The sequence below is a fragment of the Rattus rattus genome, chromosome 1, assembly GCF_011064425.1.
Source record: "Rattus rattus isolate New Zealand chromosome 1, Rrattus_CSIRO_v1, whole genome shotgun sequence".
NCBI classification, from domain to species: Eukaryota; Metazoa; Chordata; class Mammalia; order Rodentia; family Muridae; genus Rattus; species Rattus rattus.
Window position 1 is genome coordinate 154,637,658 of NC_046154.1, and position 17,521 is coordinate 154,655,178.

At 54.5% G+C, this 17,521-nt stretch overlaps 1 protein-coding gene across 4 annotated transcripts; it reads right to left on the reverse strand.

The window, feature by feature from the left end:
* Positions 1-48: 48 nt before the first annotated feature.
* Pwwp3a (PWWP domain containing 3A, DNA repair factor) lies at positions 49-16,853 on the reverse strand. 4 transcript variants are annotated; one of them, XM_032908128.1, is made up of 14 exons: positions 16,789-16,853; positions 15,007-15,113; positions 14,382-14,467; positions 13,228-13,298; positions 10,680-11,516; positions 9,510-9,620; positions 7,018-7,088; positions 5,092-5,168; positions 4,572-4,632; positions 3,563-3,638; positions 3,123-3,173; positions 2,330-2,766; positions 2,011-2,099; positions 49-499 (listed from the first exon to the last, which is right to left on the reverse strand). In XM_032908128.1, exons 2-14 carry the CDS (start codon positions 15,061-15,063, stop codon positions 442-444), a joined length of 2,082 nt encoding a protein of 693 aa, XP_032764019.1. In that variant the 5' UTR covers positions 15,064-15,113; positions 16,789-16,853; the 3' UTR covers positions 49-441. The 4 variants fall into 4 exon arrangements, with proteins under 4 accessions (XP_032764019.1, XP_032763999.1, XP_032764011.1 ...); XM_032908108.1 differs by having other exon boundaries at positions 9,510-9,623; XM_032908120.1 differs by lacking the exon at positions 16,789-16,853 and adding an exon at positions 16,685-16,724 and having other exon boundaries at positions 9,510-9,623.
* Between the last annotated feature and the right edge of the window lie 668 nt (positions 16,854-17,521).

Sequence of the window (17,521 nt, forward strand, 5' to 3'; positions counted from 1 at the left end):
CCAGAAACCATTGAGAGGAAATAAGCAAAACAATGCCAGGGAAACATGTCAATGCTCTGGGAACTGTGTGTTCAAATCAGTCTTTCCAGAAACTCTGTAGGGTTGACACACCAAGCAACATAAGACCTAAGCGAACATGCCAGCCACACTGCAATGACCATGACACATGTGCATTCAAACGCATTTATAAACAAAATAATAATTAAAAAAATAAAACCAAACATACACGCGTACACACACAGAAACTTCCAGAAGCAGCTGTTCATAGATGCAGCAGTCTTCTAGTGTGAAGATGGCCTCTGATCTCCCAGGCTCAGGGCTGAAGACGCAGAACCCATGCACAGATCAGTCAGCACACTACTAGGCCTCTTGCTTCTAGCACATTCTCACAGGCCTCTGGCAGGCCACAGACACGGCACTGGCCAGGTGGAGACTGCGGCATCAGCGACGGCGACGGTTCCTCTCCTCCAGGAGTTCATTGTCGAAGATTTCCTTTTCCCTTCAAGAAACAAGAGACTGCCGTGAGACTCTCGGGCCAAGTGGACACCAGCAACTCTGAACGATCAGCACAGTGATGCAGGCTGAGCGGTGTGCACCGCTGCTCTAATGAAGAACAAAGATGGCCTGCAATGGCGGAGCAGCTGACAGCAATGCCGGCATCCACGGGGACACTGCAGTCTGGAAGCTGAGAGGGTCGCAGCCTGAAGGGAAGGGTGATGACGTGGGGCACAAAGAGCTGCTGATTCCACACATCAGACACAAAAACAGTAAATTTTACTGCACTCTGTGGCCTTAAACTTTCTGAGGAGACCTGGGATGGAGCATGGGGCTCCGACCACTTAGCATAGCCCCAGGCTGACTCTATGTGTGTGACAAATCTCACATAGCCCAGGCTAGCCTCGTCCTGCCCAATCACACTTACCCTAAGGAATATAACTCAGGAGCTGCTGCATGAATGGCCCAGAGACTGGGGTAACCTGCTGACCTCACCAAGGACCTGAGTTCGGTTCCGAGCACCCACCCCTATGGTGCCTGCATAACGACCATCCGTAACTGCGTTTCCAGGGGATCGTTAAGCACCAGGCACACACAGGTATCCATGCACACATACCACAATATGGAGGCCACAGGGTGACGTCAGGCATGTCCCTCCATCCCCCATACTGAACATGGTATTTGCTGATTAGGGGGCCGACACCTAGCCCAGAATGTCTGAGCCTTTTATTGACTGGGAGAGCTTCTCCAGCCCAGGCAGGCTCCTCCTTACCTCCCAAGTGCTGGAGTGAGAGCGCTACGCTCATGTGCTTAGTCAGTGTGGAGCCCTTGACAGCTCAGAGCTGGGACTGGGCTGCAGCCTTAGGGTCTGCCCAGAGTGAGCGGGTCAGTGGACACTGCCACCTAACGTGGCTGCCCTGGGTACTGGGAGGCCCTGTGCCAGTGGCCTCACTGTCCTGCTGGGGATGCCAACTTATTTTTAGAGGCAATGCATCTGGCATGTGGGTCTGGATGGAGACCCCATTTGTGACTGCAGTGGCATCCTCTGCTTGTTACTGCCCTGCCCGCCTCCCATTGAAGTCTGGCAGCATGCCCAGAGGTGGATTAGAGGCTCTGGGGCTACACGTCTTAGGAGTGCTGTAGGCGACAGGAGAGACAGCGTCAATGTGCTGCCCTGCTGACGGCTATGATGCCTCTTAATCTAGCTCTGCGCTCTCTCTATCAGCCACAGGGGAGCAGGCGGGGCACAGGCCTCAACAAGAGATTACAGAGGTCTCGGGCAGAGCACGCGACAAGGTCGTGACTGCAGAGGAGGCTGTGGCCCTGCCCTAGGGTCCTGGCTTGTAGCCAGCCTGGTCCACAGAGGAACGCAGCCTGTAGACCTGGGCCTCTGTCCAGCCCCTGCCTGGAGAGAAGGACCAGATGACTCCACACCGGCGCACTGACAGACAGCGTCTGTACCACTTGTGGACGGGACTGGCAGCCCTGTCACAGCACACGGCAGAGAGGACCTACCGGTAGCTGAGTGTGGGGCCACGGAGGTACTTCTGCTCGGCTGTCTTGTAGTCCACTGCCTCCACTGCCGAGATGGCGCAGATGATCGCCTGTGGAATGGGGGTCAGGCACAGCTCAGTGAGCAGAGCTAACCTGACATGTACAAGGCCTTTCCTGTGTCATGGTCAAAACCACCCAGCTCCTGTGAGCATGTCCCATCCACAGCAACACAGTGACAGGCAGACAGACAGGCTGGCAGCTTCTTCCTCTAAGTGACCGACTGATCTCCGCACCTGTTCCCCTCAACCAGAAGCAGGGACGCAGCACAAGGGCCCCTCACCTCAGGCAGCAGCACATCCAGGATGAAACGGATGCGGTCGCCGCTGCCGCGCGCAGGCATCTCACCATCCATGTCTCGGCAGACGCCCTGCAGGTACTCCACCACCTCATCCAGCTGCGCCTCATCCTCCAGGTACGTCTCCATGCATGTCACGTACTGATTGGAGCTCAGGAACGTCTTCAGCCAGCGCGAGGGCTTGCGGCTGTGCAGGATGGCCCGCAGGTGGCTCTCTGCACCCTTGGCCTTCACGATGTACTCCACCAGCTTCTGGTTGGCTCTATCCCGGGCAGCCCTGGAGCGGTCAGGCAGCACCTTCCTGCATGGCCGCCACTGTCCCAGCCGGCTGTCCCCTATAGGCTCCTCAGGGTCCCCCTTGCCCAGCTGAGGAAACCTGGTCCCCAGGACGTCCTGTTGGATAGACTTGCGCACAGGATAGCCTGCAAGAGGAGCACAGATTCGGAGCTTACATCCTCCCTTTCCAGCCTCAGCCTCAGGTTCCCCTCCATCACTGACCCCTTCTCCCAAGCTCCCATGTGCACCGGGAGAATCTTCGGAGAAGCACTGAGTGTGTCAGCTGAACTACTCAGTGTAAAGGCAGCAGCATTCCTTAGATCTCGCTACCCCCTGCCCAGCACACAGCTGCCACCTGACGGGGATGCAGGGCACGATGGCAGCTGAGGTCACAGCTCTGCACAGGATGGAATTGGCACTTCAGGACAGCAGGAGACTTAAGAAGATGGGTCTCTCGAGGACCAAAAGCAGACCCCATGTTGAAGATCACACTTATACTTACTGATATCAGCAGCATAATATTCCAAGAACGACCCAGCGAAGGAGCCGCAGCCTGTGGAGGGCACAGGAGAAGGCTGCACTCAGACTGAGCGCTGCTGCTTCTGTTGCTTAGGACTCCTGGCCAGGAGCCTTCTGCTTTGTGCTTTACCCTGAGGCAGGACTGCGGGGTGCGAGTCTGTCCACCGCCCCAGAAGGAGCTGCCAGGGGTTCAGGTAACAGCCAGAGTTACCACTCAGAGGGGGTACTGTAGGGCCTTCAATCAGGAGGGCTGCGCCTGCTCCGGCCTTCCAGAGGCAGTAGCGTCTCAGGTTAGCCAGGCCAAGAGAGGATATAGGGCTAGGACCACATCTGTCTTGGCCCCTCCATCCTGTCCTCAATAGCTCCAATGACATGATACCCCCCACCTCACACCACCCACTCCCTGGGGTGCAGCCCACATACCCAGCCGCACGCGGTAGTCAGTGATAAGCGAGACACACCAGCCAATAGCCTGGGCAAAGTCCTCTTTGGCTCTGTCCTACAAAACCCAAAAGCTAGGCATGAGTTGGCTGTATCAGCCCTAAAGGCGCTCAACCTTAGTTTCCTAGGCTCCCAGGCTTAATGGGAGCTGTGTGGCCAGGGCTCAGTCACTCCACTGCAGCCTGGCTCTTTAGGAGGTATGACAGGCAGGTACTTACAGGCTTCAGGAAGCCATTAAACCAACAATTGACTTTTTTGGTCTTTTTCAGACAGGGTCTCATGTAGTCCAGGCCTTAGATGTAACCAAGGCTGGTTCTTGAACTCCTAATCCTCCTAACTGTGGCCCACGCCCAGACTTGTGTGTGCTCACACATGGAGGCCAGAGGTAGACGTGGTGCCTTCCCATGGGGGGTGTGGAAGGGTCAGAGCCTAACCCTGCACACATCACTGCCTGGGTGTGGATGCGTCTGGTGTGCGTCCACAGCAAGCAGACCTGCCTTCGCCTTGGTGTTTCCCAAGGCTGCCTCTCAGAGAGACGGACACAACGACTACAAGCAGGAGCTGCGCACCTAACTACACAAGGTAGACTGTCACTCCATGATCTGATTTTGGTTTGAGTCAATAGAACAAAATAATTTTTACTGGCCAGGGAGACAAAGGTTATCCAGGAAAACAAGTTCAAATCCCTAGAACCACATAAAGTCAGATGTGGTAGTGCTGGCCCTCTTCTAGGATGAGACAGGGTTCAGCGACAGGAGAATCCACAGAAACACAAGGGCCCGTGACACAGCCTCGAATAAGGGGAAGGAGTTGACACCGGGCTGTCCTCTGACCTGCACAGGGACGCCTCAGACACACCCACCTTCACATCCGTTCATATGCACATACACACAGATGCACTCACACACATACATGTGCAGACTCGTATGTACACATACACACACACCCCAGAGCAAAGCTCCCAATGCCAACAGAGCATGGCCCCACTTACCAGTAGTGCATGCTTTTCCTTGCAGTCAAAGTGCTTGAGCCGTCGCAGCGACACGGTGATTCTTGACAGAGCAGAGGCCAAGGTGAGCACAGATGGCTTCAACCCAGGAGAGGGACCCTCCTCCGAGACTTAACCCTGCTTTAGACTGGAGCACCTCCATAGCACTGGGGGCCCAGGTCCCTACTCCAACCAGCCACCCTGGGTACACACAGGTGCCCAAGGTCACCTCTGGAAGGTACCGGAAGGGGCTCTGAGGTCACTGTGAGCAGGCTGGCCAGCTCACTGTGCTGCTGATGTGGGCGAGGACTGGCCAGAGGCAGTTCTCTAAGAACCATGGTCTGCGGTAGCTCTGCTCTGGTACAGCATGCAGGGACAGTGTATCCTAGCTGCCAGTTCTAGCCATCTGGCTGAGATACCAAGTGACACTGTGGACTTTGGACCATGTCGGCAGCTCTAGTCAGGGGGACCACAAAGGTTTCCCACTCCTGCCCATGCCCTAACTATGAGAGTGATCACTAACCCTCGGCCCTTGGGATTCATGTTGCCCTCAATGAAGAGCACACTGGCCTTCTTGTCCCTCCGCCGGACACTCTTGACCTGTGGGCAGAGTGGAACACCACGGCATGAACAATGGGCAGGGCGGGAGCTCTCCACCTCCTCCAAGGCCTGCTCTAGGACTGGGGTGGGGTATGTGTGACCCCACTGCTGCCCATGGCTCTGTGGTATTACAAGGCAGAATCCACAATTCTTCATTTGGGTCTTCTTAAATCCTTGTATGTGCAGGGGTGCAGGGGTGAGTGGACAGTCTCAGGCATTATCCCTGACCCTACTTAAGATGAGGCCTGAACTGCACAATTCCAGACACAGGGTCTAGAGGGTCCTCCTGAAGACCCTCCATCTTCCCAGAATGCAGAGGGTCTCCATCTTCCCAGAATGCAGGCACACTAGTCTGGCTTTCTGTGGGATCTAAGAGCTAACTCAGGCCCTCATTCTAGCACATCCAGAGACTCACGGATTAGACCCCAGAGTTCCCCATAGCCGAAGCTGGCCATGAACTCTGTGTGGCTGAGGATGACAGGTGAATGCCACCATGCCAGGCTCCCATCTTGGAGTTTCAGTAACAGGCTATGTCCCTGCCAGTGCCTCTCTGTCTAAATACCAGGCAACTGCCTTGGGCTGAATGTAAACTGTCCAGAGTGGGCACTAGGGAAACACAGCATCCACTATGGAGCCATGAAGCAGTGAACCTGGCAAGCCTCTTCCTGAGCAGGACAGACTGTCCCCAAGACACTAGCCCTCAGATGTAACCCTGTGCCTGGAGGCTGTCACTCCAGAGACCTGTCAGCCCTGTGGACACACTGGAGGCAGGTGACCATGAAGACAGGGCTGAGGGAGGCCAGCTGCCCCCACACGACCTAGCAAGCTACTAGCATTACCGCTGCTTTCACCCCAGGCCTTCTGTCTCTCCCTCTCCTCTGCTCATCTCTTGGGATGGTCTTGAACTCGCATCCTTCTGCCTTACTTCCCACATGCTGACAGGCCTGTGGCACCATACACAGCCAACATTCCACAACCACTTCACAACACTTAACTGGGGCTCAGACTGTGGCCCTGGTGGCCCAGGCACTGGCCCCCACCTTTAAAGCAAGCATGGTGACAAGAGGGAAGGCGACAGAGGCACACTCTGGAAGCAGAGGTGGTAGACTTTTGAGTTTGAGGCCAGCATGGTCTAGAGAGAGAGAGTCTCAGAACAGCCAGGGCTACACAAAGAAACCATGTCTTAAAAAAAGCTAAGGGAAAAAAAAAAAATCAGAGACAGGACATAAACCCACAAAATAGCCTGGGCTGTGCGGACAGCACCCGTGAGAGGGGAGTGATGGCGGGGACAAAGGATATGACAGGGCACGGAGTCTCCACACCTAAAGAAGGACTTACAGGAGTGGTTGCAACGCTGGGCACAAATGTAGCTAAGGGACTGCCCTTGGAGCAGACTCACAGGTTATAGGACAGGTCTTTGGTAGGATTGAGACACATTTGGAAATAGCTCTCGTGTAGCCCAAGCTGGTCTCCAATATTCTCATGTAGCTGGGCACCATGAACCTGATCTTCCCGCCTCAGCCTTCTGTGCAGGGATCAGTGTGCAAGCGCCCGCCATCATGCCCACAGTGACCATAGACCTACGCTCGGGGGCGAAAGAAGGTGGCCTGGTGCCTTCGTGCAGCTTAGTAGTGCACTGCTCAGGCTCCTCCCAGGCGGCAGGGCATGAATCCCACTCAGTGCCATGTGAGATAGCACTCAGTGACCAGGCCCTGCTGGTGGTGCTGTGTGCCCATGTCTGAGTCACTAGCAACCAAGCCTTCCAGCATTAACAGAGCTACCAAACTACCTACTCGAGCAGGAGGACGGCCTGAGGACGCGGGCTCGGCGCCATGGCAGATGCACTTACCACGGCTGGCCAGAATGGGTATTTTTGGTATTTAAGCCAGACCAGCATTCCTACTTCAAATGATCGTGGTTCTGTGATTAAAACAAAGGAAAAAACCCAGATGAGTCGAGACTACCTCACACAAGCACAGACAAGAAGAGACAAGGAAGACCCACTCATCACTGCACTATTTAAAGTCAACTCTAACCTCATCTACCCAGGAACCCAGACACCGGTGGACACGGACACGGACACACACACACACACACACACACACACACACACACACACACACACACACAGAGAGAGAGAGGCAGAGAACGGTGTCTCAGTGCCCACTGTAGGGCATAAGGCCATGACTGTGTGTGTGTCCGACAGACATCCTGTGCCAAGAGATAAGGCAGCAGCAGGATGAAGAGTTCCATCTCAAACCCCACCTAAGGCTAGCATCCTCCAAGAGCAGACATTTACAGTCTGCATCCACGTGAGGTTCGTGCCCGGTGCAGCTCCATACCAAAGTGCACATTATACCATCAGGAGGATGACAAAATAAACTGTCCTCTCCAGGACAGCAAGTTCAAAGAATCTGAAACCAGCAGTCACACAGTGCAGAACACACGCTCTCAGAGGAGGAGACGCCAGTCTTTGTGGTTGTTTGAGACAGGCAGGGTCTCCACTTACACCAGACTGGTCTGAACTCAAGAGTGCATGGTCCTGCCTCCCAAGGGCTGGGATGACATCCCTGCACATGCCCAGGTGACTAGCCCTCAGGTGTAACCCTGTGCCGTGGCACCCAGGGCTTTGCAATGCTAGACAAGTGCTCTACACAGAGCCACAGCCCTGCCTCTGTCCTTTCTTTTAAGGCAGGCTCTTAGTATGCAGCCCAAGCTGGCCTTCACCTGGTAAGGCTCCCTCTGACCCGCCTAGCTTTCTGCATAAAATTTAACATTTTCTACTTGCCAAGGATCCCAGGGTGTGTGATTCGTGTAGACTGTTAAAGCTTTGTCAGGAAAATGAGGGGAGGGGGACCACCATGCCTCCCATCATGAAACCCAGAGGCTTCCAAGGGCTCCCCAGGGTTGGGAGGCACTTGGGGAGGAGGTGACAAGGCTCTTGGAAAGGTCACAGCCCACTGAGGAGACAACTTGGCTGGGAAGTGACGATTGTCTTGAGCTTGGTGTGGTAGGTTAGTGAGGCTGTCAGCTTAAGTCTGCCACAGAAGGACACAGAAGAGGGCCGAAGGTCAGGAAGCTGGGGTCTCTTGGCAGCCAGTCTGAACTGGTCTTCAGATATGGCCCAAGTGCTGAGGACGTACGAGGTGCAACTCACATCAGCACCAGGCCCTTGTAACAGTCTAGATACTCAGTGATACTTAGTCCAGAGTACTCAGCAGTACTTAGCCAGAGGTACTCAGACAGCACCTAGCCTGGGAACTCATGCCCAAGAAGGGAAAGGAGGTGAGTTGGCCCCCTAGCCTGCCCCACATCATCCAGGCATCGATGTGCCCATCTCAGTGTGCAGCTAAGGCAGTCGGTGGGTTCTTCAGTGGCTGAGCTGTACCACTTTGCTCTCAGTGAGCCTTGGCTCACGGCACTCTGGGCTGCACACTGCACTGTGTACTGCCCGTAAGGAGAAGCTGCAGTGCCCTGGACAGACATCAGCTCCTGCACCACTGGTAAAGGTAGCTCTGCCCAAATGGGCCTCCATCTTTACTCAGTGCCTGGATAGGGGACAGGGCCAATGCTGGCCTCCATGCTGGTTACGTCTCCCAAGTCCTCAGCCTCTGTTAGAGACAGAAGGACACAGGGCTCTGGACAAATCTCAAGTCAGAGCATAGAAAATGAAGCAGAGGGGCTGGAGAGAAGGCTCAGCGGTTAAGAGCACCGACTGCTCTTCCAGAGGTCCTGAGTTCAAATCCCAGCAACCACATGGTGGCTCACAACCATCTGTAATGGGATCCGATGCCCTCTTCTGCTGTGTCTGAAGACAGCTACAGTGTACTCACATAAAATACATAAATCTTTTTTTTTTTTCTTTTTTCTTCTTTTTCTTTTTTCTTTTTTTTTGGAGCTGGGGACCGAACCCAGGGCCTACCACTGAGCTAAATCCCCAACCCCATAAATCTTTAAAAAAACAAAAAATTAAAAAAAAAAAAAAAATGGGGGGGTTGGGGATTTAGCTCAGTGGCAGAGCGCTTGCCTAGGAAGCGCAAAGCCCTGGGTTCGGTCCCCAGCTCCGAAAAAAAAAACCAAAAAAAAAAAAAAAAAGAAAATGGAACAGAACCAGGGATGGAGGCACCCGACTTTAACACTCGTGCTCTGGAAGCAGAGGAAGCCAGACTGTGGAGTTAGAAGCCAGCCTGGTCTACACAGCAAGTTCCAAGTCAACTAGAGGTACAAAGTGAGACCCTAAGAACAACAAAAACTCCACCAGCACCAAACCCCTCGCTGGCTTTATGGGATACTGCGGAGGACGGGCCTTACCCACTGCTCTCGAGTACAACACCCTCTTACCGTGATACAGAAGGATCCGGGGTGGTTCCTCCTCTTCCTCCTCCTCCTCCTCCTCCTCCAGCAGGGAGTGGACGGACTTGAACCCTGTGGATTCTTCTGAAGACATAGGATCTGCTGAGACAGGGTGACACCACGATGTCTATCATTTCACCCGACAAAGGGCCGTCCAAGACAAAGGACAGATCCTGAGCAGAATTCAACCAGGGGGCACTCTGTGGCCAGAATTGGGTTTGTATTTCTTTAAAAAAATGTCTCTATGTTTATTGTATTTGTACATGCTGTGTGTATTTTCTCTACATGTATGTGTGTGCATGCTTGTGAGTTTTGTGTGTGTGTGTGTGTATGCATGTATGTGCACTAGAGCACACATATGGAGATCAGAATAACTTCGTGGAGTCAATTCTCTCCACCCTATAGGTTCTAGGGAATCAGACTCAGGTCACCAGGCTTAGTGGCAATCGTCTTCCCCTACTGAGACATCTCGATGACCCTGTTTTTACTGTTTCAATTCTGGTGCTGGGGATGGACACAGGGTATTGCGCTGAGCTCCAGCCTCAAATATATTTAAAAAAATCAACTGGAGAGAAACCAAGAAGAGTGCACAGAAACGTACAGATTCTAGGAGGCCCCTGCCTGATGTGGCCACAAGAGAATGCAAACAATGGGCCCCGAAACCAAAAGGTGACTGCAAACAAGGCCAGAGACTGTCCCCTTCTCCCTAAGAAACGGTGGCAGGCACCAGCTGCTCCCTGTAGGCCATCACAGGGCAGAGTATGGTCTTGTGAAGGGTCCCACTGTATCTCACACCCACCCGACTACATGCCCCATTTCTGAATCTCCTGCCAGAGCTCAATGGGTCAACAAATTTAGAGGGGGGAAAACCCCTGGCTGCAGCCACACACAGATCTCGGTGTGACCTCAGAGCAGCTCCTGACACTGGGCCTCCTAATCCCCTTCGCAGGCAGACCCCTCATTGACCAGGAGCATTCGGCTAACTGTGCAGTAAGGAACAACACAGAAGGGCTTAACAGGGACCCCTGCCTGGGCCAACCAGCTGCCACGCTAGCTCGGCCTAGCTCCCACTCTACCCTTAGGGGGATGGGCAGACCTGGGGACACTGCCCACAGCACACCTCGGCACCCCACGACAGGCGTCCCCGTCCGTGGTTACCTTCCTCTGGTCTGTCACTGTCTCCAGCCCTGCGCAGCGTCGTGACCTCCCCAGAGCAGCTCCTACGGGAGGGCACTGCCCCCACAGTTCTGGTTCCTAGATGTCTGGGCGGTGGGTTCCGGCCTCCGTCCAAGCGTGGCCTCTTTGTGGGGCGTCCTTTGCTTCTCTCAGAGTCCAGAAGCGGCCTGATGTTGCCGGATGACTCAACTGGGTCACAGCCTTCGACCCCAACACATGGATCCCCCTCCCAGGTTTGGGAGGGCAGCCTGGGTGAAGCCAGGGCCACACAGCTGCTTGCCTGTCCTCCACTCTCTGCGACACTGTCTCCCTTGGAAAGGCCAGACTCTGCTTTTCCGCGCCGGGCAGGTTTCTCTCCCGAATTCCTCTGTCTCTTTTTGGTTGTGCTCTCCTGTCCATGGTCCAGCTGTGACCCAGAGCCATCCTGAGACTCATCCCCAGTGGGGGCAGGCACTTCAGCCCCCAGGGCTCCACTCTCTGAGAGGCCTGTCTTGGGGTCCACTTTGCACCTGAGACCCTCTTCCGAGGCAGACAGCGGCGACAGGCTTTTTGGACTGCACTCCCACCTCCTCTTGGATGCACACTGGGCTGCCGCAGCCTGATCATCTTCACTGAGAAAAGATGGAGAAGGAGCACTAGAGACCTGCCAGGCCACATCTGCATCTGGCTTGCCCTTCTGAGATGGTGTGCTCCCATTTTCGACTGGATGACTTTCAGGACTCAAACTGGTCCTCTCGTTCAAGACATCCAGGGCCACTCGCAGGGACCGTCGGTAAGTCAGCTCCTCCAGAGGAGTAGCTGGGACTTCATTCTGAGAGGCTGTGAGGACAAAGATACACAGTGAGGGTTCCACTTGGATGCCTAGGGCTCACAATCACAGCTATGGAGCAATAGACTCAGTGAGCACTGAGTGCACGCACCCATCCCCGTGACAGGAGGACAAAGGTAAAGATGGCTATACATTAACTCGGCTATGACTTAGGATAACATCCCAGGCTGACTTCAGCCCGACTGGCAAATGCTAAATTCCCCCAAGTCCTAGAGCAAAACTACAAATGGATCTGATGTCTCACACGAGCAGCACTGTTTGTCTGACTCGGGCGGCGGGGACAGCTCCACACTCGCCAGGCGCACCACCTCTCCATCAGACCCACACTTGGCAACTGCTTGACAAATACTAAACCGGGCTCTCAAGCCATCAGCCCTCACACTCTGGGCCCGCCCAAGGGTGCCCATGCTCAGTCAGCAAGGCGGTCAGCACCGCCTGCAGCTGCCCCGCAGCCATGGACTCCTGAGGATGAAGCCTGTCTTTGCTGCTGTGACTCAGTCTGAGGGAAGGAAGCAGCTCATGCCTGGCTCTGCTGGGTGGTGACCCTCGCCATGTACGCCTGTGCCAGGTCCAGAGCAGAGCGCACAGTAGGCTGGCTCAGCCACAAGAGGAAATGGTGGCAAGTGCTGAACTGAGGCCCTACACATACAAAGGAAGCGAAGTCCCAACCGGCATGACTCACCCACAGCACCTGCAGGTGACGCAAAGGTAGCAGCATGGAAGCTGACCACTCTGTCCTCACTCCCCTGGGCTTTTTATAACTAGCAATGTATGTATACTATACGTGTGTGTGTGTCTGTCTGTCTTTATGTATACATGCACGTATGTCTGTATGTCTGCACGTGTGTCTGTATATTATGCATGTATGTGTTGCATATACATGTGTGTCTGTTCATATGTCTGCATGCGTGCGTTGCTGTATGTTAAGTATGCATGCTGTAGTCCCGCGACAGAATACAAGGCTTCCTGTGAGCAGGGTTCCCTGTCACAGCAACAGCCGCAGCCTGTTATTTCCTGCTCAGGATGCTGAGTGTCTGTGGCCCGGCTAGGAGAGACCCCATTCACCCTGACTGCCTAGTCACCCCTGACCAAGCCTCTGTCCATTTCCATCCCCACATTGTGTGGGACCCTCCTGTGGGGCAGGCGTCCTCTCCCGTCCTCCAGGCCCAGCTGGCAGATCTGGTTTGGGGCAGAAGTGTATGAAACAGGTAGCTGGGTGGTGTGGAGGTCCCCCAGCTAGAGCCGGGCCCCGGGCTCCAGCAGGAAGATAGCACCACTCTCCTGCCTGGCTGGCTGCAGTACGAGACTCCAACTCAAAGCAGAGAAATACAGTGTAGAAGCGGTGAAGCTCAGTGACTGCCTTCATTCCCCGGCGCTGGGGTTGGGGAAGGTCTAAGAGGCTTAAACGAGCAGATGCACAAGGGCCTGGGCTCTGTCCCCAGCACCAGAGGAGGACCAGGAGCAGTGGCTGGGAAGGGGAGGCAGGATCAGGAAGGAAGTCAGGGTCAGCCTCTGCTACACAGTGCTTTCAAGACCAACTAGGCTACTTGAGACCCTGCCTTAAAAGGGGAGGGGAAGCAAGCAAGTCCATGTCTCCCTTCTATGGGGTTCCCTGGAACAAAGCACCTATCAGGAGCGGCCTGTGGTTGCACTGCCACCACTGCCGCCGTAGCACCTTGGTGATCTGGCTGTAGCTCTTACCCAAGAAGGCGGCAATGTTCTCAATGTGTGACTTCTGCAGTGCCTCCACGGCTGAGCTCTTAACCTGGATCCTGCAACCACAATGAGCTGGTTAGCGCCAGCAGTCTGCAACCCAACTGTCCAGACGTCCCTCTCAACCTTCCACTCACACCCAAAGTCACCATGAAGGAAGGACAGGGACGGATGCTATGCCCAAGGGAACACGCACAGCCAACCAGGGTGGGTATATTCCCCCCTCCCAGTTCTGCTCCTCTTTTAAGAAAGAAAAGGTCGGGCTGGAGTTAGAAGCAAAAATAAATTCAAATTGGGACTTTCATGAGGCAAATCCGACTTCCAACTGCACAAATAACTCCTTTGTTAGGTTTTCTGAGTAGCCGCTAATGTCACCAAGAGCTGTTTACAGCCCAGCAGGCGCGTTTTAGTTTAAAAGGACTTGCTTTCCTTTTAAACTCAAGTATTCAATTACCTTCCCTGCCGCAGGGAGAGCGGGAAGCTGGGGACTCTCCCGTGGTGGCGGGCTCTGAAGACAGTGGCAGGAAGGAGCAAGCCAGGAGGGACCCAGGAGACAGGCAGCCAGTGGACTCTTCAGAAGAAAGGACCATACCACAGGCCCACACCCACATTGTCCTTGCTGGTGACCCATGAAGGGTTACCAGGTGCAGGACAACAGAGTCCTGTCCATCTGCCTTTCCAGCAGTAAAAATCTTTTTTTTCCTTAGTGGAGCAGTGGGCCTGGCACCAGCGGATCAGAAAAGAGTCCTTGGTGGGAATGGATACCCCAGGATGGACCCCTGGGGATAATTTCTCTGTCCTTGAAACCCCACTCCCCAGATCCCCTGCACCTCAAATAAGATCTTCAGCCTGAACTGGTGTCAAGTAAAATCTGTTGTACTCCCCACAAGATTCTTAGAGTAGAAACGCAGAAGCAGAGAATTAATAAGCCCAGAAGAAGCAGGCTTCTCTTTCTTTTGTAAAAAGCGTCATCAGAAACCTCAGACAGAAGGGGAAAGATGTATTAAGAAAAACAACAGGGTTGGGGATTTAGCTCAGTGGTAGAGTGCTTGCCTAGCAAGCGCAAGGCCCTGGGTTCGGTCCCCAGCTTCGAAAAAAAGAAAAAAAAAAAAAAAGAAAAACAACAAAAACACACACTTAACTTTTCCTTTAGTGAGAGTATTTGAACATCTAGAAAGAATTCCTTTTTTCTCTTGTTTTTTGCTGAAGTCTCAGTTCTGGCCAAAACCTATGTGAAAAAAGAAAAATACAAAAAGGACTCTTGTTAGGCGGTGGAGGGACAGCGCCAAGCCTTTCTTCCCAGGTAGCAGCCACGGATTTAGCAGAAACCTGATGTGAACTGCAATCACTCAGGCATAGGCTGAGGTGCCTGAACCCACAGCCTGGATAGGGCCTCGGAGCACTGCACTCCCTGTGGTCTTGCTACAAAGAACTCACCAAACCCCAGTTACTCCTCTGGGGCTCCTGTGTCCACTGCCTGTGGACACAGCCTTCTGAGCCTTTTAGAGCAGATGGCTTATTTTTCCTAGGTGGTTTTTCCTTAGTGTGAAAAATAACTACAGAGGATTCTAGATACAGTGCTTCCTGAACACCAGACCGAAACCCACAGAGCAGAGGGAACCCTGGGACTCGTGCCAGCAGGTCCGGGTGCCAGCATTCAGGCTCAGTTCTCTCCCAGCATCACTCTGAGGAAACAGTCTGATAAAGACTTTATTGTCACCCAAAGTCATTTGTAATTCCAGAAATTAAGAAAATTAGGGCTGTCACCTTCGCAGGCCACAGTCGCTTCTCCCATCGGCAGAGGACATACTTGGCATCCGTCATGACTCAGAGAGGAATGTCTGGGCTCACGGTGCTACTGATGCCAGAGGTCCCTGCAACAAAATGGTGTTTTAGAAAGGTGTTGCTTGCATTCACTGAAGCTCACACAGACAATCTTCCAGGGCAGGGGCTAGCCTCACACACACAGCTTCTAGGACACAGGTCAATTCAGAGCCTGGCCTTGAGATATTGGACAAAAAGCCAAGTGACAGTCAAGTGCAGGACCCTGGGATTTGAGGGGATTTGTCTTGTTTTCTGTAAATAAAATTCAACAGATTCCCTCTTCAAGGTTGCACACAGAACATCCTGAGAGGGAATGTGCAGCAGCAGCAGCAGCAGCACGCCTTCCTTTTGAACAAGCGAAGCTCACAGCCCTCCCTGCCTCAGGCTCAAGGGTGGCTGCAGCATACAACATACCTCACATACACGGCTACCCCATTCCCTGGAAGGACAGGGACAGATGCAGGGCTCATGACAAGACACCTCTGGCAGAAGCAGCCAGGGCTGTGGCCAGAAATGGAAAGATGGGGGAGGGGGAGCAAAGCAGCAGCAGGGACAAGGAGGACCTACCAGCAGAAACAAGGGTGTATGTGGTAGAAGGGCTCATAGAAGCAGGAGAGGCTCTCCAGAGGGGTACAGGGTTCCCAGCAAAGACGGGAGTTCATTAAAGCAGGCTGGGGTTTCAGGAGGCAACAAGGATGCTGGCCACGGCGGTTATGGGAATTCAGGTAACAAAAGATGAGGCTCAGGTAGCAGGGACTGGGGCTTGGGCAGCAAATATGGGGTCCAAGGCAAGGGAGGAGGTAGGAGAGTCAGGTAGAAGATGTGGGGTTTGCAGCAGGGATCAGGTCCACAGAAGTGGGTAACTTAAGGAAGCAAAGACTGGGTTCACCAAAGGGACTGAGCTGCAGAAACTTGAGTTCGGCAGGAAATACAGGTTTAAAGCAATGAACGGGAGGTCAGGCTAGAGGGAATGTGGGCCACAAAGACTGCGATTCTGACTCAAAACTTGGGGTTCACAACAGGGATAAGGTTTGAGCAGCAAATTGGGGCTTAGACTGCAGAGAGGGGATCCAAAGGGAAGAAATGAGGCAGGAAATTCAGAATTCTCAGCAAGGACACAGATTCTGGCTGCAGAGATGGGGTACCAAGCAGTTAACTCCCGATTCAGACTGTACAGAAAGGCAAATGTTGGTTGATACTGCAGAGGTCGGGGTATCGGGTTAATACGGGGCTTCCAGGAGGAAACTCGGGGTCTCAGCAGGGACACGGGTTCAGGCTGTAAAGAGGGAGGAGAAGGTGGGAAACTTGGGGCTCATGTTGCAGAAGAGGGGTATAAGGCCGGAAACATGGGGTTCAGGCTGCAGAAGATAGGGACCAGGCCGGAAATACGAAGCTCTCGGCAGGGATGGGGGGGCTCAGGCTGCAGAGAAGGGATTTGGGTGAGAAATACAGGGTTGCAGCAGGAAACTGGAGGGTCTCTGGCCCCAAGGGCCTCGGCTGCACGTGGGCCCCGCGCAGAACCAGCCGCGGCCCAGCTGGTCCGGCATAGCCGCCGCCCTTCCCCAGGCTCCCCGCCTGCGCCCCGCCCGGCCCTCCCAAGGCCGCAGCGGGCTTCACCCACCCCCAGCCCGCCTGACGCGGCGTCCGAGCCTGAGCGACCAGGCCGCGGCGGTCCCAACGGCGGAAGCCCGCCCGCCAACCGCCGCCGCAAGCCCGCGCGCTCACCGCCTCCGCCGCCGCGCAGATCCCCGCGGGCTGGGGGCGGGACCTGCCTCACAGCGGCGCCGAGCCCCGCCCACACGACCGCCCAATGGAAGCCGCGTACCTGCGCTTCGGCCCCGCCCCCAATAGCGCGCGACCTCCGCGGGCCACGCCTCGATCCACTGGTCACGCCCTCCACCGCCTTCTCGCGGCCCAACTTGTACAGTGCGCGGTGAGGGCTCCCCCTGGGCCCGAGGCTGGGTAGACCCCGAGGCCCATCCAAGTCCCATCCCCCACGCTGCTTGCCAGAAAGAAGATGGAGCTCACGTCTTGGCCCCTCCCACAGATGGCTCCGTGATCCACGCCCCAATTTTCCCACAGCCTGCGTGGTTCCTGAGAGGGAGAGCTGGCCCTTTTTCCAGTCAGATTCCCGCCTGCGAGCGGTTGTGCGAAGACAAGGGGGTGGGGAGGAGTTGGGATGATGAAGGCCTCATGAACTCCTGACAGACTCCAGGAGGAGTTGGGATGATGAAGGCCTCATGAACTGACAGACTCCAGAAGGCAGTTATCCTACCCATGAGAGAAAAAAAAAACCATTCAGTGAGGATGGCCATGTCCTGGAGTGGAAATAGGATGTGAGATGACCTAGGTCACCAAGGTAGCCTGTGACTGGGAGGGCGGGGAGAGGCGCGAGGGCTGCATTCAGGACCTCCATGGACTTTTCTGGAACTAGAAGCTTCCAGTTTGGCTGCCCACA

What these genes read in the sequence shown, in the direction of transcription:
- Pwwp3a (XM_032908108.1), bottom strand. Translation starts at nt 15,063, where the DNA reads ATGACGGATGCCAAGTATGTCCTCTGCCGATGGGAGAAGCGACTGTGG. An exon ending in AGCGACTGTGGCCTGCGAAG is followed by an intron (nt 14,468 to 15,006) that starts GTGACAGCCCTA and finishes TTTTTCACATAG; the next exon opens with GTTTTGGCCAGAACTGAGAC. An exon ending in ATATTATGCTGCTGATATCA is followed by an intron (nt 2,767 to 3,122) that starts GTAAGTATAAGT and finishes CTCCTCTTGCAG; the next exon opens with GCTATCCTGTGCGCAAGTCT.